Consider the following 20,385-nt stretch of genomic DNA (forward strand, 5'->3'; position numbering starts at 1 on the left):
GCAATGTGGTAGCCCAGGAGGGCAACCAGGACTTGCTGGGAACCGCCAATCCCAGCAGCACGTGCTATAGCACTCTGCCTTCTGGTGCCTTTTAGCATCTCAGGTGGGCTCCCAGTATTCAGATCCTCTTTAGAGCGGCCAGTATCTGGGTGCTAAAGTGACTTCTATTCCTTGGTGAGGGCTAAAGGAGTTGGATGCGGGGCCAGAGATGGCCTGGGCATGTACTGCGGTGAGCAGAGCACACCCCCCCTTCCTCCCACAGCTCCAGGGAGATGCGTTTCTGTCTTATATTTTGGCACGTGGATTCCCAGGCTCGTTGCACGTGAGCCTTGGACCCCTTCCCCAGGGTCTGGCCTGATGACCAATTACTACCTGTCCTCTAGTGCCTTCCTATTTGCTTAAATAAAGGAGGGCTCAAGTGGCGGTTCCCCCTGCACGTTCCTCCCTTGGTTTGAGCAAACACTGAGCCCTGGGTCGGTTGTTCCCTCTCAGCAGTGCGACCAGCCAGGGAGCAACCTCGAGGAGCAACCTCGAGGAGCCAGAGCCTCGAAATAACACCTGTGATGGAGACCGCGCGTGAACCCGCTTTGTCTGAACCAGTCTTTTGCTTCCAGTTGCTGCCAAGTGGTGGGGAACCAAAAGGATCGACTACGCTCTCTACTGTCCCGACGCGCTGACGGCTTTCCCGACGGTCGCCTTGCCGCACCTCTTCCACGCGAGCTACTGGGAGTCCACAGACGTCGTCTCCTTCCTGCTGAGACAGGTACAGTCATCTTCCCTCCCCCGATCTCCCTTGGGTGGTCTTTCTGCTGAAAAATATTTTGGGCTCTTTGTTTTTCCACTGCACCTTCCGTAACTTTTGTTGGCACATAGGGGTGAAAAAATACCATTTGCCGCTGCAGATTCATCTTCTTCCCTTTCTTGCTGTTCCTCACCTGTGTTGGTAGCAGAGCTGCAAACTTCATGGGTGTGTGCTGTCACACCTGGTTAGTCTGATTCTGAGTTTTATGATCGGAGAAGGTTTCAGATGGGCTCCCCAAGGAGCCGTGGAGTGAGCCCAGGGCCATTTCCTATCAGATCCCAGGGGCAGAAGTCAGTGGCACTTGTTTCTTGAAGTGAGCTGTTCTCTGTGTGTACGAGTTTGGATCTCGGGTCTGAAACGTCAAGGAAACTTCTCAATGTACAAATAAAAGTGGCACCAGATACAACAAAACCAAAGGAGAAGTTTTCTGTGAGTTTGATGTGAGTTGATAGACAGAGTTTGATTCTCCATTTTGGCCTGCTAAGTTATTGTGGTCTCCTCTAGGAAATTAGATGATCATCACCACGTTAGGACTTGGTCCTCGTTCCTCCAGTACCGAGCGGTTTGCCTGGGGCTGGGTAGATGGGGATTGCTGCTGTCTGGAGTCTGACGTTGCAGACTCTATCAGCCTACGTTTGGCCTGAGATTTAAATTTACTGTTTAAAATGTTTTCTCCTAAAAGAAATATTTTTCCTTCCGTTCCTTGGGGACGGGGAGGAGTCACTTGCCTTACACAGTGTGAACCCCGCAAGGAACGGTACTTAGAGCGTGGAACTGGAAAAAAACAAAGCTAAAAGCAGCTCCGTGGATTGTGTTGCCCACTTCGGTGCTTGGGTTTGCTTTGTGTTAGCTTGGCTCTGTGTTGAGCCGTCCCCACTCTTTTCCAGCCTCCTCGACTGCAGCTCTCAATTATTTATGATTCTGTTGGCAAACTTTCTTTCAGTGCTATCTTCCAAACAGTGTGGGAACCACAAACAACAGAGATGTCAGTGCTGGTGGCAGCTGAGCGGTAGCGATAATCCAGGGAGACCCTTTCTTCCCGGGCTGTAGCGAGCCCAGCGAGACACCTCTGTGCTTGCACACACCGTGCGGGATCAGCTGCTGCGAAACCCCGACCTGGCATCGAGCTCAGCCTAACGGGGCTGGGGAGAGAGAGAGAGAGACCCCTAATTGTGCTGGAGTGGGAACAGTCACGACCGTCTCGTACACAAAATGCTCTACTCAAGAAATAGCCAATTAGTCGGGATTCAGCCCAAAGCTGGGTCTGCAGCACAGCATTGCGCTTCGTGTCTCGCGGCTGGAGGCAGATCTCCATCCGTCAAAGCCTGCCGGTGGCTGCCTGGGCAGCCTGGCAGCCCCCTGCCCCAGTCCCTGTCTCTGCTCACTTGGCTTCTGTCTTGAGACCAGGATTTTTCTCGTTCCCTGGCTTCCTGCTGTCCTTCCAGAGCACCACGCCACTTCTGCCCCTAATAAGGGCTTGTTTCTAATCGCCTTTGAAAGTCGTCTCTGGACAAAATGTAAAAGTAAGCTGTCGAATAGTTTCAGCATCCAAAGATGAAATCTTGTTAAAACAAGCCCAAACAGGACTTGAAATAGATTCCTGTTTTAAATAATTTTCAGTAAAAGTTGTTATTTTGTTTACCTTGGATTTCCACGAACTCCCTGCCCAGCAAGCTCATCCTCCCTGGGGTCCTTTTCCCATTTCCCTGGAAGAAAACCAGCTTCAGCTCTGCGAAGCGAGCTGGCCTGTGTCAGACCGCTACAGCCTGGGTCAGCTGGGGAGCTGCTGACCACATAAAGTGTGCTCAAGACCTTGTAAAAGAGCATATATTTAAGAGGCTCCTTAATTTTTTGGAGGGACAGGGTCACTAAGGACTGCTGCCAATTTTTAAATTCTCCGTTCAGGGCCACCTCCCGGTCTTACAGCAGTCTGTGAGATGTCCCCTCACCTTTGGGGTGGTGTTCTTCCCTTTCTCTTCTGGAGCTTAAAAGCAGTCTAGGTAGGATCTAATCCTGCTTCCTCATCCCTGCGTGCACCCTGGTGACAGGCAGGAATTGCCTCCAAAAGCTGCCTGGTGGGCATCGCCTCGCCACTCTGATCCTCGCTTGGTGCGGTGACGTCCCACCAACACAACGTCCTTGAGCTCTGTCAACCTCGGAGACGAGGTCAGGATGGACAGACACCCTGGGCTCTGCCTTGCACATCGAGCCGGGCCCCTGCATGCCTCCGCTGGGGTCACGTCAGAGGTTTTGTCTCCTCTGAAAATGAGAGGAGCGGGAGTCATGGGACGGGAGCAGCCCTAAATATGTTCAAATAGAAGTGAGAAGCGAGCTGAAGGAGCAGCATCTGTCAGCGTGAGGCTGGGCAGAGCAGCCGGCGCTGGATCTGTGACGGGAGCAGCAGGTGATGTGTGTTTGGAGGAGACCGGTCCCTTGCAGACCGCGGGAAGGTACTAATGAACGCCTGGAGGAAAGGCAGATATCTAAGTGCAGAGCTCGTCCTGCTGTGTTTCAGTCAGTTTTGTACCTCCTGACGATCTCAGTAACCTGTGTCCCAGCCAGGATGAAGTCAGAGCTGGCTGCAGGCTTTGCTAGCTCAGAAGAGACCGCTTGTCCTTGCAATTAAGGGAGCAGCCTGTAAAACCTGCAAGCTGACACGCCGAACACCCGGCAGGCAAACTCGGGCTGTGTCTGCCCAGGCATTGCCCTCACTCGGCGCTGGCTCGGGTGATGCAGAACAGCGTGGGCGGGAGGACAGGGGGGTCACTGCGCGAGCGGCTGACGTCTTGATGGCATCTGTCGCTCCCGCAGGTGATGAGGCACGAGAACTCGAGCGTTTTGGAGCTGGATGGGAAGGAGGTGTCTGTCTTCACCCCCTCCAAGCCCCGCGAGAAGTGGCTCCGCAAGAGGACGCACGTGAAGCTGAGGGTGAGGGTGCTTTTGGGGCTGCCTCCACGGCGGGAGGTGTGGAGGGGTTCGGTCTGGGCTGCGATAACGGCGCTGAAGGAGGCCAGCGTGGGCATGGCTGCGTCTGCCCACGGCAGAGACAGAGGATCACGTTGCACTGCTGGTGTGTTTCAGTGGTTTTGTCCTAGCCACGTGGTTGTGAAGGAGCGGCCCAAAAGATCTGTACCAGCAGGGTCTTGGCCTTGAGCCTATGGGAAATACAGAAAGCGTTGGCTGTGGGTCAGGGAAAGGGACCGAACGTCTTTCAAAGTCCAGTAACACCAGTTCTCTGCTCGGTAAATGCCCTTCACTACCAGGAAACGTCTCCGATTCCTGAAAGAGGGCAATTCCCTGCTGGAGCTGGAACAGTGTCAGCAAATCTCTCTGGCAGCTGTTTGGGTTGCCTCTTAAATCCAAAGTGGAAGACTCAGCAGCATCAGAACTGCCTGCACAAACTGCCACTGAAACCGGCTCTTCAGCCGCGTACCCCCGAATCCCCCCTCCGTGCGGGGCACAGAGTCTCACCTCGGCCGCAGGTCGAATTCTTTGCTGAAGCTGAGAGCTGTGGGCAGAGTGGAGGGGGGGCAATGGCACAGAGAAACCCACGCTCCAATTTGTCTGCTTCTATCTGGCATTTCTCTGTGAGCCTGTCCAGCACGACCAACTTTTTCTACCCCCTGCCCTTTTTTTTTTTCTCTCCTTTCCCTCTTGCCTCGTGCAGAACGTCACAGCCAACCACAGGATAAACGACACCATCGCTAATGAAGATGGGCCCCAGACCTTAACGGGAAGGTTTATGTACGGCCCGTTAGATATGGTCACGCTGACGGGAGAAAAGGTACTGTCTGCTGTGGGGGTTGCACGGCGTGGGGTGAGAAGTGGGGGGGCTGGGGACAGAGACGGTGCTGGCGGGTGCTCCCCTGGGCTCTGACGGGGTTTGCTGCCGTTGCGTCTTGGCCAGGTTCCCCTGCTCAGACTTGTGTTCCTCCTAGCAGGAACAGCTTTCATCACAGGGGTCTTCGCCGCCGAGGCTGGGTTTCATTCCGGCGTCCCGAGGTTTGGGTACTTCTCAGCTCAGATCTGTGAAGTGCAGAGGGTGGAGGCAAGACCCAGCCCTGCTGCTGCCCGAGAGGGCTTGGGCGGAAGGTCACCGTGCTCGGCCTGTTCTGCTTGTCTGTCTTTAACGCTGCTGTTGACCCAGCCCTGCTGTCTTCCCAGGTGGACATTCACATCATGACCCAGCCGCCGTCAGGAGAGTGGGTTTACTTTGACACAGAGATCAGCAACAGCAGCGGCAGGATTTCGTACGTCATCCCTGAGAACCGGCGCCTGGGCATTGGCGTGTACCCTGTCAAGATGGTGGTCAGGTGAGGTACCTCGCAGGAGGAACAGAAGAGGAATGTGATGACTGTAGAATATGATGGTCCCTCCTTGTGGAGCAGCTCTGCTTGTTGGGTGGGTTCAGAGTCAGCGACAGGGACAAAGCCACTTGTACTCCACAGTTGTAAGAGTACAAATCAACGTTTTACTCTGACTCCTGCGTCATCAACACCTCTCCTACGAGGAAAGGCTGAGGGAGCTGGGCTTGTTCAGCCTGAAGAAGAAAAGGCTGCGAGGGGACCTTAGAAATGCCTCTAAATATCTGCAGGGTGGGTGTCAGGAGGACGGGGCCAGACTCTTTCCAGTGGTGCCCAGCGACAGGACAAGGGGCAACAGGCACAAACTGAAGCAGAGGAAGCTCCAGCTGAAGATGAGGAAGAACTTCTTCCCTCTGAGAGTGACGGAGCCCTGGCCCAGGCTGCCCAGGGAGGCTGTGGAGTCTCCTTCTCTGAAGATATTCCAGACCCGCTTGGACGCGGTGCTGTGCAGCCTGCTCTGGGTGACCCTGCTTCGGCAGGGGGGTTGGACTGGATGATCCCCAGCGGTCCCTTCCAACCCCTACCATGCCATGACTCTGTAACAGCATGGTAGCTGAGCCCCCATTGCAGAAGCAGGCCTGCTGCACCACAGACGTGTGGCCTCGCAGTTGTCTGCAAAATTGCACCGCTGAGTGCATTTTCAATACCGTAAACTTGTTCTTGAGGGACAGAACTTTGCAGATGTGATAGTTCAGAGCCCAGAGGCTCCAGCTCAGCCCCAGTTGCTGGTGTTGAGCTCTGGAAAGGGGAGGAGAGGAGCATCTTCTCAGTGGTGAACCCAGCAACGGTTTTCTGGAAGTATTTCTTTGAGTCACTGGTGCCAGAGCTTGACTGCTATTACCAGCCCCACTTTAACACAGAGGCCTTCACGCAGTGCCTGTCACTGCTGTAACTGTGGTGGCATCGCTCTTGGAGGCTTTGGGTCGCGTATGGGTGCTGCTTTGGACTTGTGATGCGCCGCAGGACTTGGTGATACCTTCTGAAAGAACCTCTGTATCTCGATGCCTATAAATACTTGCGTCCCTTGCAGGGGCGACCACACGTACGCAGACAGCTACATCACAGTCCTGCCAAAGGGGACGGAGTTCGTGGTGTTCAGCATCGACGGCTCCTTTGCAGCCAGCGTGTCCATCATGGGCAGCGACCCCAAAGTCCGTGCCGGAGCGGTCGACGTTGTAAGGTCAGCGGCCGGGGTGGTCGGTTCGTTTTACGCCGGCGTTGCTCTAGATCTGCGACCCATTGACTTGTGGCTTTCCTTCCAGGCACTGGCAAGACCTCGGCTACCTCATTATCTACGTCACGGGCCGCCCCGACATGCAGAAGCAGAGGGTGGTGGCGTGGTTAGCACAGCACAACTTCCCCCACGGGATCGTCTCCTTCTGCGATGGGCTCGTTCACGACCCGCTGCGGCACAAGGCCAACTTCCTGAAATCCCTCATCATGGACGTAAGCCTGGGGCTGTAGAAACACGGTCGTAGCATGGGTTTAGATTGCTCCTCGTCCGATTGCCCCTGTCAGCACCGGTCTCTTGGCAGCGACGTGACCCGCGGTGGAAGATTAATCTGTTCATTTTATTTTCATCCTTCTATTGCTCTGCAAAATGTCTGTCCTTTAAATCGTGTCATCTCTGCTCTGCACTGCTCCGTTTCATCGCTGGTCTTTCCAACACCAAATGCAGTGCCTCCCTTGCCCTCTCGTGCTCTTTTTTCACCCGTTTGGTGGCTTTCTGGCTGCCTGTGGTGTAACCTGCGGGTCTGAGCGGGCACGGAGCTGCTGCAGAAGTGGCCCTGCACCACCCAGCCTTGACGGGAGACTCTGCAGGGCTTCTTCCCAAGCGTTTGACCCCGGGGAGGTCTCAACGTTGCTCAGCCCAGAGCCTCAGAAAACCTCCAGACAGAGCAAGGTGTTCTCTGGCAAGCGAAGTCCAGCCGGTGTCCCGAGCACTCGCACCCTGCCTCGAATAGCAGGGAAAGCTCCTCGTTAACGCTCTTGGACTCTCAGCCTGAGTCGCGGCAGCGGGAGCGGCTGGCCCTTACGTGCTGCCTGCTCTCCCTTGTCCTCCAGAAGAACAAGTCTGTGACCATGGCCATAGATTTCCTTTCCATCTCCCTGGCCTGCCCACTGATGTCTGCACCTCCCGGGCCAGCCCTGGTGTCAGCCCACCGAGGGAGGGCTTGGCCGGGAGCCGCTCTCTGCTCGGGGGGGAGGCAGAGGAACCCCTGAAAAGCAGCGTATTTTGCTGCCTGTCCCTTCTCCCTCTGCCCAGCAGAGTTAAAACAGCAGAATTGTGTGGCTGGCGGGGGGGAACGCTCCCCACCAGTGATCACTGCATGGACGGGGGGGTTGCGATCTGCTCCTCTCCCCCAGCGACAGGCAGGCAGCGAAGCGTGCGGCGTCCCTGCCGCCCCGCAGACCTCCGGGAAAGGCTGAGCTGCAGCGAGCGGAGCCCTGCTTTCATCTCGCTGTTGCTCCTGGCCTGTAAGCATCCCCGGCTCCGTTAATTAGCGCTTTGCACAGCGGTGAGTTATCCAGCTGGGGACTTGCATAAGTTACTGCCCTGAGATTCCCACAAATGCTATTTTTAAAAAAACAAAAACAACGCTGCCTGTTGAGCAGCACGGGGCGCCCGTATGTCCTGACCATGCGTCGCTTTGTCTCCCCGCAGCTCCACATGAGGATCCACGCTGCGTATGGATCCACCAAGGACATCTCCGTGTACAGCTCCATCAGCCTCCCACCCACGCACATCTACATCGTTGGCCGACCCACCAAGAAGCTGCAGAGCCAGTGTCAGGTAGGAGCCAGCTTGCCCGAGCCCTGCCAAGGGTCTCCCACGGGAGGGTGATGGGAATTTGGCCGTCTTAAGACTGGTGACTGAGCTAGTGGGACAGGAACCATCCCACACACCAGGACCCATCGCATCTGTCAGTGGTTCCGTGCCTCGCGTGTCACCCCGGAGAACCGGGCACAGCAGACGTGTCTGGCTGTCAGTGGCTCTCGGGGAAAAGCATCCCATCCCTCTGAAGGCCTGCCCTCGGTGTCCCCAGGGGTCAGTACTGGGCCCAGTCTTGTTCAACTTCTTCATCAGTCACCTGGATGAAGAGTTAGAGTGTACCCTCAGCAAGTTTGCTGATGACACCAAACTGGGAGGAGTGGTAGATACACCAGAAGGCTGTGCTGCCATTCAGCGAGACCTGGACAGGCTGGAGAGTTGGGCACAGAGGAACCTGGTGAAATTCAACAAGGGCAAGTGCAGGGTCCTGCACCTGGGGAGGAGCAACCCCATGCACCAGTACAGGCCTGGGGTGGACCTGCTGGAGAGCAGCTCTGTGGAGAGGGACCTGGGTGTCCTGGTGGACGACAGGGTGACCATGAGCCAGCAGAGTGCCCTGGCTGCCAAGAAAGCTAATGGGATCCTGGGGTGCATTAGGAGGAGTGTGGGCAGCAGGTCGAGGGAGGTTCTCCTTCCCCTCTGCTCTGCCCTGGTGAGGCCCCATCTGCAGTGCTGTGTCCAGTTCTGGGCTCCCCAGCTCAAGAAAGACGAAGAGCTACTGGAGAGAGTCCAGCGGAGGGCTACGAGGATGAGGAGGGAACTGGAGCATCTCTCCTACGAGGAGAGGCTGAGGGAGCTGGGCTTGTTCAGCCTGAAGAAGAGAAGGCTGCGAGGGGACCTTATAAATGCCTACAAATATCTGCAGGGTGGGTGTCAGGAGGATGGGGCCAGACTCTTTCCAGTGGTGCCCAGCGACAGGACAAGGGGCAACGGGCACAAACTGAAGCAGAGGAAGCTCCAGCTGAAGATGAGGAAGAACTTCTTCCCTCTGAGGGTGACGGAGCCCTGGCCCAGGCTGCCCAGGGAGGCTGTGGAGTCTCCTTCTCTGGAGATATTCCAGACCTGGCTGGACACAGTCCTGTGCAGCCTGCTCTGGGTGACCCTGCTTCGGCAGGGGGCTGGGCTGGGTGACCCACAGAGGGCCCTTCCAACCCCTACCATGCTGGGATTCTGTGTGATTCATCCCCTTTGTCTCGCAGTTCATCACGGAGGGGTATGCAGCCCACCTGGCCCAGCTGGAGTACAACCACCGCTCGCGCCCCGCCAAGAACACCACGCGCATGGCGCTGCGGAAAGGCAGCTTCGGGCTGCCCAGCCAGACCGAGTTCCTGCGCAAGAGGAATCACCTGCTGCGGACCATCTCCTCCCAGCCCTCGGCCGCCGGCCACCGCCCCGAGCGCACCCAGAGCCAGTCCGACGGCGACAAGGAGAGGGACAGGGAACGCAGCCAAAGAAGCATGAGCATCGCCACGGGGTGCTGGGGCCGGAGCACGGCGTCCCGGCTGGACTCTGGCCTCTTGGGGCAGAAATAGCCAGAGCTGCAGCCACCGGAGGAGAAAACAAAAGGGAAGAGGGACGAGGCCGACGTCACGGGCTGGAAGGGTAAATATGGTGCTACTCCAATAACATCGTGGTGTTCTGGGAAGAGACGGGATGTTTCCCACGCAGAACGTGCAGGCCTTGCAGCAGGAGCGTCAGGTTTGTGCAGCGTGAGCCCAAGGAACGGTTGGAAATCGGTGGGGGGAAAAGTCTCCAGGTCAAGATCGCGCGCGCTCTCCTGCCTCCTTCTCTTATCCAGGTTTAGTGACTGTAAATATGTGCCTCCTCGCCTTGTTAGCCATCGCTCCGGTACGCGTGACCGAGTGCTGTCCTCCGAGCCACAGGAACAGGGGATGAGGCTGGGGGACCTTGTTCGGGGTCGTCCCAGGAGTCAGGCTGTGGCGCTCTGCCGGTGCCGGCCCGGGCTGGGGTGGGGGGTCGGTACGCACGCTGCTTCCCCGGCACAGACAGCCCCGGGCGAGGGACTGATCACCGGCTGTGCCAGGCGGAGCGGCCGAGAGCTTTACCTGTACGGAGAGCTTGAAGTTGAGCCACTTGCTCGAGGAGTACGCGCGGTGGCGAAACACAAAGCTGTCTCGATGCTGTCGGTAGAGGCAGAACGTCGGCAGATTCACGCCCAAGGAAGTGGGGTCATTCTTGTTACTACTGTTATTTTTTTAAGAGACCTTTTAGAAGCCGATTGAATTTAATGCGTTGACCTATTAAAAGAGGAATACAAGCTATTTTGTTTGAGCAAACCTCAGACACTTAATTTGCTGTTAAAGTCTCCAAATATTCTCACTATGTATTATTTCCAGAAGTAACCGCCATATCTTTGGAAGCGGCTGAAGGCACTCAGCGGCTCGGTTGCATTGCAGTTCTTCTCATCCAAATGCAGGGTCTGACTGTCTCAGCACCCACCTCCGAGACGTTTTTCTTCTTCCCAGGTTCTCTCCAGGTTCAGTAGCAGCTTTCATGGGAACCAGACTCGCTTCTTTTACCTGTAGTTACTGAACTGTAAAACCTCATTGTTTTTTGCACTGATGATTTTTAGAATGGAAACCTGTTACCATCTCATGTAGCTACACCTAACTGTTTGTAGTGCATGACAATGAACTATTGCTAAGCCAGGGTGTGTGTGTATATATATACATATATGCATATACATATGCACACACACGTATATATATGTATATATTTAAAAAAGAAAAAAAAAATCTGTGCAGAAGTTTTCCCAGCAGTAAGGAGACTGTAAGGAAGCGTGCCAACAACGTCAGGCAAGCTTAAGAAAAGGCCATATCTTGATTTTCCCGGTGTGTTTCTCGGCGGACGTGCCTGAGCTGGCGGTTCGCGCGGTGCCGGAGCGAGCCGGCGTGGGTGCGTGGCAGAGGGGAGCTGCCGGTGCGCGGGGCGAAGAGCTGGCTGCTGGCTGGCAGCCCCGGTGACACCAAGATGTGTGCGGTGCAGGGACGGGAGCGCGGAGGAGAGCAGTGCCTAGAGCGAGGGCTTGCCAAAAAGCCCCTTAGTCCTGTCCCTGCCGGGTCGGCGTGGGTCCCTCCTGGCACGCACCGCCCGGGCGCCCATCTACAGACTCCGGTTGGCCTCTTCACGTGAAGATTTTATAGCCCTACCGAGCTCCCCGAGCGTGTGTAACCCTGCTTCCCCCCGCCACACTTCCCTCTCTTTATACCACTTTCTACTTCTGAGGATCTTATTTATAACAAAGAATTTTTTAGACTTGCCTGCTTCATTTTCTTACCTGTTTCAATATGAAGTGCAGGACGGCCGCACTGAGACACACAGCACTGTGAACGCTGCTCTGCTCGCTGGCTCTGGGCCACGGTAGGCAAATCCACCTCTCCTCAGCCGTCCAAGGCAGATCCCGTGTGCGAGGGCCGAAGCGGAGGCAGAGGAGGGACAGTGCTGAGCTGCCGACGGCGTCCGAGCCGGCGGAGCGCTCCAACCCAGCTGCCCGCCCGCCGCCCCGTGCATCTCCCGCATCTTGCAGCCCGACTGCAACGTGTCGAACCGCTTCTCTTTTGGTAATTGCTCAATTAGAGAAGGAGTCCGATGGCTTTTGTTACCGAAAACTGACTTCTCTTTCTGCCGACTCAGCTGAGCTCTCTCTGAATGTACACCCGGAGCTTACCGGGTTTAAAAACAATGTGAATTGTCCCAGCGTTTTGCTAGTCAAGTGTTATCTCGAACAGATGCCATCCGAGTAGGAAGCCAAGCCACAATCCGTCCCGTGAAGTCACCAAGCCACATCACAAAATAATTCCTGCAAATTCGGGTATGGCCTTTGCAAAATCCGCCTTTCCTCCAAGCCCACAGCCGAGGCACGATTTGTACATTGTCCCGTGCTGACGAGATGTTCACATTTTCTTATGTGTAGATAGTGTAAAACAGAGGCGAATGTAAATGTTCAACATAAAAAGTGGATATATAAAATTGAAAGTTATTTATTTATGTAGAAGAAAAAAAAAATGTCTGGAGGGACTGGAACCTTCAGGGTTTATTAATATTTAAAAATGTAGCTTTTTGTTTCAGGCATTATGTACAAAGCAATTAATTTATGGACCAAGTTTAATGTAACTGTCAATGAATGCAGAAGTGCAATATTATACTCACCTCTCCATCACTTCATGTTCTGAACAGCTACTAACCATCCAGGCTGACACTCACAGCACCGCCGCCCTCATCCTGTGTTGAGCCTCTCGAAACTCGCCCGGGTCCTTTCCCTGGCCCCCCCCCATCTGTTGCCATTGTACGGATCCAACACGGAGAAGCAACTGTAGAGCAGGACCTTTATCGCTGCAATAAAACCAGATGAGGTGGGTGTAGGTACCGGGAAATAACACCAATAAGTTTTTTTTCTCCACCGATTCAGTCCGTCGTCGTCTGCATCCGTCTCTCCTCAGCCGCCCCCATCTGGCACTCATCTCTCTGAAGCGGAGAGCAACGCGCTACTCACTCGAAGAACTATAGCAATAGTTTCACTCCGTGTTTATAACCTGTTTGTTCCGAGCTGTTTTTGGAGAGCGATGCATGTGACCCAATGCCTTTCCACGCGTCTGGAAGAGGATCCGTTCGGATGCCGTGAGGGAAAGGTGAACGTACGTTCCATCCTTACTAAAGGGGCACTGTCAGGTTACAGACTTAATCTGTCTTTGTTACAAGTGACTCGTTTGCTTCAAACACCGAAAGAAGACGCAGTTTCTTGTACCCCTCCCCATCGCCGTTGTCTGGGCAGCCGTCGGTGCGACCGGCGACGGTCGCGCTGCTCCTGCTGCAGCCCACGTCCTCTTCTCGCACACGAGCACAATACAGCCCGCGCTGCACAGGCTGCCTCGGTCTTTCTTTTTTTTTTTTTTTTTCCTTTTTTTTAATTTTTTAATTGTTTCCATGGGAATCAAACTCTGCCGTGGAGCTCAGTTTTTTGATAAAAAGCAGCTTTTTGTATTCCTGCGCTATTGGGCCAGACTTTCTACCTGACGCTGTCCCTTTAAAGTCTTTTAAAAAATAAAAAGAGGAGCCCATGCATTCCCTCCGAGTTGTTTTCCTGGGTTTGCCGGATCACTCAGTCAGATGAGGCGAAATCCTAATACCAAAAAAAACGTTTACAGTGTCCGATAGGCGAGCCGAGCGCAGTAACTAGCCAAAGGGTTACTACCGAAGCCCCGCTCCGCCCAGCAGCCGCCGTGCTTGCTGTAGCAGCCCCTTCTTCAGGTATCGCCACCGTTTGCTGCATTTCCTGTTAGTTCTAGAAGCCTTACGGTCCCCTCCCCGTCCTCGGCACCCTCTGCCTCTTGATACCCTCGACTGTCAATTTTATATTCCAACGATGTTAGTTGTGTTTTATTTATAAAAAATTGCTTTCGGGGTGACAGACGTGTGTGTGGGGACCCGCCGGAGGGCATGCCCGAGGGCGCCGGCAGCCGCGCCGGGGACGCCCCGCGTGTACAGCACCGTGCCGACGACTCGCCTGTGCGTGACAAACCTTCTGTACGACTTCCTTCTCCTCCTTGCTGTTAGTGCATCGTTCCAATGCCTGGGTGTGCTTTGTGTACAGTATCATTGTGAGTTACACAGATTAAAGAAACGGGAAGGCTCTTCTCTGTCTGGTTTGGGTTTTATTTTGGGGAGGCTCTACGAACAGACAAGTCGCAAAACCCAAGATGTGAGCAGGCGCCAGTTTAATGGGGTTACAGCGATGAACAGAACGTGGAAACCCTCGGCGCAGGTCAGTCCTGCAGGACCCATTTGTCCTTTAACCCATATGTCCTTGTATATTTTTTTTTTACAGTTTATAGATTTACGGACTTTGCAGTGGGGGAAAGGCCAGCTGTTTGCTTCACAGCAGCCATGGGCACGGTCCCGAGAAGCACAGAGCCCTAACGCTGCCCGGGACACAAGTCGCATGCAGGAACAGACAGCAGAGCAAAGCCACCCCCCTCCTGCAAAGCATGCCAGCGCGGTCTGCCAGGTCAGTGTCCCCCGGGCCACCCAACGAGGTGACGCAGCGGAAGGGCTGGGAGAAGCCCCGGGCACAGCGGAGGGTGGCACTTGAAGGCGCGGAGCAGAGCTGCAGCTGGAGCAGAGCCACGCAGCGGCACAGCCGCTCCTCTCCGAGCAGGGTGGGCGAGTGCGAAGGGCCTGCAGCACCGGGTAAGCACCGGGCACGCAGATCCAGCAAGGAGGGGGCCGAGAGCAGCCCCTGAAGGGACAAAGTGGCAGCCAGCTGTGTATTTCGCAGCCCCGGCACATGCCCTGTTCTGGCCACAGAGCTGGCTCCTGCCCACCGAAGCCCGTTGCACCTTGGCAGCAGCTCTAGGTGCTCCGCGCCAGCAAACCTGTCCCCTGGGTGCTGCTGAGCTCCTCCGGCAGCAAAAGGGGCACCGGGGCAAGCAGGTCCAAGCGCGTTACAGCCACAACAGCCCCAGTCAGGAAAGGGAGGGGAGAAGCTGGGAGACGAACCATTAAAGTCGCTCTCCTTCCCAGTCAATAACTTACAAAGCAACTGGAAACTGCCCCGGGGGAAGCATCCTGGCGCGGTGCTGTCTGCACGGTCCAGAGACAAAGGCTCAGGCCTGGGCTGGCGCGGGCAGCAGGACAGGCTCCCGGCCCGGCCGGTGGCCGCACACTCACGGCAGCATCCCCGTCCTCGCCTGGAAGGCCAGCCCGTCCCCCCGCGTGGCTTGCTGCAAGGGGAGAGAGAGAGAGGCACGGGTGCTCGCAGCACCACCGGCCCAGGGATGAAGGACCCCCAGCATCCAGCCAGAGGGGACCCTACAGAGCTGCCAGGGCTCCGTTTGCCCTGGTAGCATCGGTGGGGGGGTCCCTAGGGAGGCAAAACAACACCCCTGGGTGCAGCAGCCCCCCCGGCTGCGCCCGGCCGCCCACCAGCAGCTCACGCTGGCGGCAAGTCCCCACTACCTTGTTAATCTCCTTGTGTCTCTCCTTGCTGACGATCTCTTCCAGTACCTCGCCGTCTCCCTTGATCAGCCTGGAAGACAAGCACAGGGCCACGAGCCATGAGGGCCAGGTCCTTCCAGCCACGCTGGTTCCCAGCCACAGAAGGGGCTGCTGTTGTGCCCCAGCTCAGGGACGCAGCCACCAGCTCCCTCACGGTGCCCAGGGCTGGGTGCCGGGCTGAGGCACCTCTAGGCAAGGCCAGTGACGACCCACCCTGACACTGCATTAGGAGACTTTGCGGGGGGGGGCATATCGAGCTTAAAAAGCTTAAAAGGGCTTTTCCCTTGCTCTTGTGGGGTTAATGTCACTGCACCACAGGAAGGACAGGTGGGGGTCCCCTGAGAAATCAGCATCCCCCTGCATGGGCCAGCTGTCCCTGCAGCTCCTGCCACCCCACCATCTGCAGAGGCTTTGCTGTCAACAGCAGTGGCCCCCTCCCCATCCCTGCACAACCCCTTCCTTTCCTCCCACAGGGTTCAGGTCTGGTCTCGGCTGCCCCAGGGAACTGCAGGGCCATTCAGAAACAGGAGCCAGTCTGGGCCTGAAAGGCAGCCAGACCGGGCAGCGTCTTGCCGAGCAAATTCCTAGCAGCGTCGGAGGCGGCTCACACCTCCGAACACGAACAGAAATTTAATTGTCTTCATTACGTGCCTTACAGGGAACCGACCTTTGTTCCACACCTCCCTGAGCCCCGCAGGCTGCCTTCTATTTTAAGACTGGACGTGTCATACCCAATTCTCTTCGGCATGATGTTTTCTGCTTGCTGAGAGGATGCAGTTTATTAAAAAACTGGGTCATTTCTATTTGGCAGCTAAATGAGCTTCGGTCTGATTGCTGTCGGTAACCCCGAGGGGCACACACGCACCCCCCTCCTCGCTTGCACCCGGGTGCTAGTGCCTGTGTGCTTTGGCACTGAAAGGCCACTGCACGACGCAGCGGGGTGAGGAGGTGTCAGTCACCCCTCTGGTCCCTGCTCTGCCCTGGGTGCAGAGTCCCGTTTACCGGGGACAAGCTGAACTCGTCACAGCACAAGGAACAAACCTCCTGCCTCCAGCAGCAGGGTGCTCTGGTGTCTGCACCCCACAGCTCCTGGCTAGGACGCAGCCCGGTGCCCCTCGCGTGGAGCCCCAGCACAACTCCATACTTTGGTGTCAAACGTGTCGCTTTCTGGGTAAGTTACACCGGGTCTGACGGGAGGGGGCTGCGAGGGATCGGCTCGAGCCTTTGCTGCTGAAGGGGTCCTTTGTCCACACGTGGTACTGCAGTGCCGGGGACAGGCAGCCTCTGGGGCTCTGACCCACGCACCGCGCATGCGGACGGACCACCCTCCTCCCTTCTCCCCAGGGATCATACCTGGTCCTCCCCGTTTCCGGATCCACGACTCTCCTTATGACGCTCTGCCTCGCGTCCCATTCCTCCTTCGTCATTGGCTTCATCGCCTGGATTCGGGATTTTTGCTCATCTGTCAAAACTGGAACGCGTCAGTTAGTCAGAGCCGCGCTCGCGGGGCCGGCTCCGGGCCGAGGGGCACCGCGCCGCGCTGCGGCGAACAGACACGCATGCCGCAGAGGCTTCCCAGCCGACTCGGGGTTCAGCGATGAACCACGCCAAGGAAGGGCCGCTTCACGTCCCAAAGCCAGTACCAGCTTTGCCGCTGTGTTACTGCTGGCTGCGTCCTTCCAGCTGGCATCTTCGCTCCCCACTCACATCTGTGAACTACATCTGAACTCGTCACAAATTAATCTCTGAATGTGGCTCCTTACGTTTACTTGGCCTGGCTCGAAGCTGGCCACAGTACGTCAGAGGGAGGAGAGCCTGCGGCTCACAGAATCACAGAATGTTTGGGGTTGGCAGGGCCCTCTGTGGGTCACCCAGCCCAACCCCCTGCCCAAGCAGGGTCACCCAGAGCAGGCTGCACAGCACCGCGTCCAGCCGGGTCTGGAATATCTCCAGAGAAGGAGACTCCGCAGCCTCCCTGGGCAGCCTGGGCCAGGGCTCTGTCAACCTCAGAGGGAAGAAGTTCTTCCTCCTGTTCAGCTGGAACTTCCTCTGCTTCAGTTTGTGCCCGTTGCCCCTTGTCCTGTCGCTGGGCACCACTGGAAAGAGTCTGGCCCCGTCCTCCTGACACCCACCCTGCAGATATTTATAAGCATTTCTAAGGTCCCCTCTCAGCCTTCTCTTCTCCAGGCTGAACAAGCCCAGCTCCCCCAGCCCTTCCTCACAGGAGAGATGCTCCAGTCCCTTCATCATCTTTGTAGCTCCCCCCTGTATGCAGCCCTGATTCCCTCAGGCACCTCTCAGGGGTCCCAGGAAGGGCAACGTGCAAGCATCCTTCCCCAGCGTGCTGCTCGCTCATGTGCCCTGGCTTCAGCAGGAGGGAAAGGCCATCGTTACCTGGTCCAGAGTCCACCAGCGACTCCTTCTGCCACTGCTCCAGCGAGGGGCCGGGCACCGCATCTCCCTTGGCTTTCTCCTCCTTAGCCTTTTCCTTTGATTTCTTTTTTGATTTCTTCTTTATTCTCTTCTTCTTCTTCTTCTTCTTTTTTTTGTCTTTCTGTTTTGCCTGCTTTTTTTTGCCATGATGACTCTTCTTTGTTTTGGAGTCATTGTCACTGGAGTCATCAGAGGAGCTGGAGGAAGACGAAGAGGAGCTGGTGGATGAAGATGCTGTCTCAGAGGAAGAGGTACTTGCCTTCCTCTTCTTTTTCTCCTTTCCTTCCTTCTTCTTTTCTGCAATACGTAAGAAGAGGTTGAGTGGAGCAGCTCTGGCCCCATGGCAGCGGGGACGCTGGTTATCCCCCTCCCAGCCCGGTTCCTTTCCTGCCTGAACAGCAAAGCCCCCAAACGCCGGGGCACAGGCCCCTCTGCGCCGACACCTTTGCCCCGGCCCTGCGTGCGGTGCCACGCTGCCAGAGCAGCTCGCGGAGGGGCTGGGCGGCTCCGCGCTTGTCAGGACGAGACCAAAATGCGCACACAGCGCATGGCAAGGTGACAGACACCTTTAACTAAAAGCAGGGACCCTCTTCTCCCACCTGGGCACCCTCTGTGCACCAGCCCCAGGAAAACAAGGGGAAAGCGCGGGGTCGTGGGCTTTTCCCCTACCTCCCGTAGCTGCTGCCGAGTTCGACTTGTGTCTGTGCGACCCCGAGGTCCGCTTCCGCGGAGGAGAGCTGCTGCCCTGCTGCGAGTCCTTGCTGCTTTTCCTCCTTTTCTTCTCCTTCTTCTCCTGTCCGCTCCGAGAGTGGCTTTTGCTCCTGCTTCGCGATCGCTTCCGAGACTGGCTGTGGGCCATCGCGCGTCAGTCCCTGGAGGGAACGGGCTGCACCAGTGCCACGGGGCACAGCACCCTCGCTCAGCGGCGACACCATCGGCAGCCCAAAAAACCTCAAATCCAACCCAGAGCCGCCCGGCCCCGCAAGACCTGCTCCTGTTGAAGTCCCTCTCCGCTCCCAGCGCGCAGGGTAGGTGGGGGTTACCCATCACCCACCCATGGTCAAACTGAGCTTCACCAACCCACGAAACGCAGCCCTCAGCGGAGAGCAGGGAACCACGCAGAGACGGCGCTGCCGTCCCTGGGCAGCCCTCGCCCGCCTCGAGACAACCGTCCCAAAGCAGGTTTCCCACCAGGAAAAACCTCCACCAGGCTTTCCCCACGCTTCCCATTTGTCCCTGGACGTGACGGCTCAGGGAGAGTGAGGCTGAGCCCCATGGCCGACCTCCCATGGAGGGGGGCCATCAGGGGGGACACCGCAGCCGGTCACCGGCACGGCGTGATGGCTGCTGCGGTGACAGCCAGACGAACGAAATGTCCTCCCCGAGCCGGACGCGGAGTCCATCACCCCGCTACTTAAAACGCCGAGAGCAGGCACAAGGCGAGGGGAGGAATGAATTCTCAATATTCCAATTTGCTTTTAGAAAACAGATGATGCGCGGAGGCGGCCTCCCCGTCCGTCAGCCTGCCCGCAGCCGCAGCCCAGGCGGCGCGAGATACGCTCTCGGTAATTTAAACAACCGAGCTGGCACCGGCGGCAGAGCAGGGCCCGGGCAACGCTCTCTCACGGCTCCTTCCCATCGCTGCGTTTCGTTCCCTGCGTGTTTACCACCTCCATGGTCCCGAGCGGCGACTCGCTCCCTCGAGAATCACCCCTGGGCTCCAGTTCCGAGTGGAAATTCAATGGGGGGGGGGGGGGGGGAACCCAACCCCCCAACTGCCAGGGCCAGGCAGGGAAGGTGCGGAGGCTCAGCGTCTTCCCCCGACACGCTGGCAGCGGGGGACGGGGTGGCTCGCCCGAACCAGGAGCCCCGAGGGGGCTACCTCTTCCCTCGCACCCCAACGCAGGGAGCCTGCGGCTTGCTGGCCCTTTAAGAGCTCAGCACCAGGTGCACTGGCCCTTTAAGAGCTCAGTGCTAGGTACACTGGCCCATTAAGAGCTCAGCAAGAGATGATCTGGCCCTTCAAGAGCTTAGCACAAGGTGTGCTGACCCTTTAAGAACCTGCACAAGGTGCACTGACCCTTTAAGAGCTCGGTTCTAGGTACACTGGCCCTTTAAGAGCTCAGCAAGAGGTGTGCTGGCCCTTTAAGAACCTGCGCAAGGTGCACTGGCCCCTTTAAGAGGTCGGTGCTAGGTACACTGGCCCTTTAACACCTCAGCAAGCGGTGTTCTGGCCCTTTAAGAGCTTAGCACAAGGCGTGCTGGCCCTTTAAGAATCTGAGCAAGGTGCACCGGTCCCTTTAAGAACGCGGCTCTTTAACCGCGCCCCCCGCCTAAGGGTGCCACGGCAGCGCGCATGCGCGTGGCCTTCCCTCCCCCCCACCCCCCCTCCCGGTGCCCTCAGCCGGCTCGGCCGCTCGGCTCCGGCCCCCCCCCGCCGCAGGTAATGGGAGAGGGGAGGGGGGGAACTCACCGGCCGCGCCCGGGCCGGGCCTGGCCCCGCACCGCCCCGCCGGCACCGAGGGTGGCACCCGCCGCCGGGTCCGCGCTCGCCTCCCCCCCCCCCCCCCCCCCGCTTCCGGGCGCCGTGCGCGGGGCCGGGCGGCAACACGGCCGCGTTCTTTGGTTCCGGGGTGCGTCGGGGCTGCCCGGCCGCCATCGGCCTCTCGCTCCGTTTTTTGGGCCGGATTCAGGCCCAGATGGGAAGCGCGGGGGTTTTCTGCTGAGGGCAAGGATTTGGCGGCTGGTTTTCTTGATACCACCCATTCGGCTCCGTGCACAGACACAGCTGACAGTTTCCTCCCCGAGATGCAATTTTAATCGGTTTTGCTAATGAGAAGGTAATCAGCGCTGTGTGCTAATGGCATCCCCGGCCAAAAGCACAGCGGGTCTGCTGGGAAGGCGCAGACCAGCACTCTCGGTGCGAGCCGCTCGCATCC

The 20,385-nt window shown here is 57.2% G+C and overlaps 2 protein-coding genes across 12 annotated transcripts in view; one reads left to right on the forward strand and one right to left on the reverse strand.

Annotated features, from left to right (window-relative positions):
- PITPNM2 (phosphatidylinositol transfer protein membrane associated 2) overlaps window positions 1-13,667 on the forward strand; it is a 145,715-nt gene extending 132,048 nt beyond the window's left edge. For all 10 annotated transcript variants that reach the window (XM_075434417.1, XM_075434424.1, XM_075434423.1 and 7 more), the window contains 8 exons: window positions 615-763; window positions 3,614-3,730; window positions 4,470-4,586; window positions 4,967-5,115; window positions 6,197-6,346; window positions 6,429-6,612; window positions 7,832-7,960; window positions 9,199-13,667. In XM_075434417.1, coding sequence (XP_075290532.1) covers window positions 615-763; window positions 3,614-3,730; window positions 4,470-4,586; window positions 4,967-5,115; window positions 6,197-6,346; window positions 6,429-6,612; window positions 7,832-7,960; window positions 9,199-9,531 — 1,328 coding nt within the window. In that variant the 3' untranslated portion in view covers window positions 9,532-13,667. The remainder of the gene's footprint in view (window positions 1-614; window positions 764-3,613; window positions 3,731-4,469; window positions 4,587-4,966; window positions 5,116-6,196; window positions 6,347-6,428; window positions 6,613-7,831; window positions 7,961-9,198) is intronic.
- ARL6IP4 (ARF like GTPase 6 interacting protein 4) lies at window positions 13,639-20,000 on the reverse strand. Of its 2 annotated transcripts, none has more exons than XM_075434432.1 (6): window positions 19,920-20,000; window positions 18,116-18,318; window positions 17,408-17,743; window positions 16,367-16,475; window positions 14,975-15,044; window positions 13,639-14,739 (listed from the first exon to the last, which is right to left on the reverse strand). In XM_075434432.1, the coding sequence occupies exons 2-6, from the start codon at window positions 18,303-18,305 to the stop codon at window positions 14,683-14,685; spliced, it is 762 nt and encodes a 253-aa protein (XP_075290547.1). In that variant the 5' UTR covers window positions 18,306-18,318; window positions 19,920-20,000; the 3' UTR covers window positions 13,639-14,682. The 2 variants fall into 2 exon arrangements, with proteins under 2 accessions (XP_075290547.1, XP_075290546.1); XM_075434431.1 differs by having other exon boundaries at window positions 16,367-16,484.
- Between the last annotated feature and the right edge of the window lie 385 nt (window positions 20,001-20,385).

The sequence above is a fragment of the Opisthocomus hoazin genome, chromosome 13 (genome assembly GCF_030867145.1).
Source record: "Opisthocomus hoazin isolate bOpiHoa1 chromosome 13, bOpiHoa1.hap1, whole genome shotgun sequence".
In the NCBI taxonomy this organism is placed as follows: Eukaryota; Metazoa; Chordata; class Aves; order Opisthocomiformes; family Opisthocomidae; genus Opisthocomus; species Opisthocomus hoazin.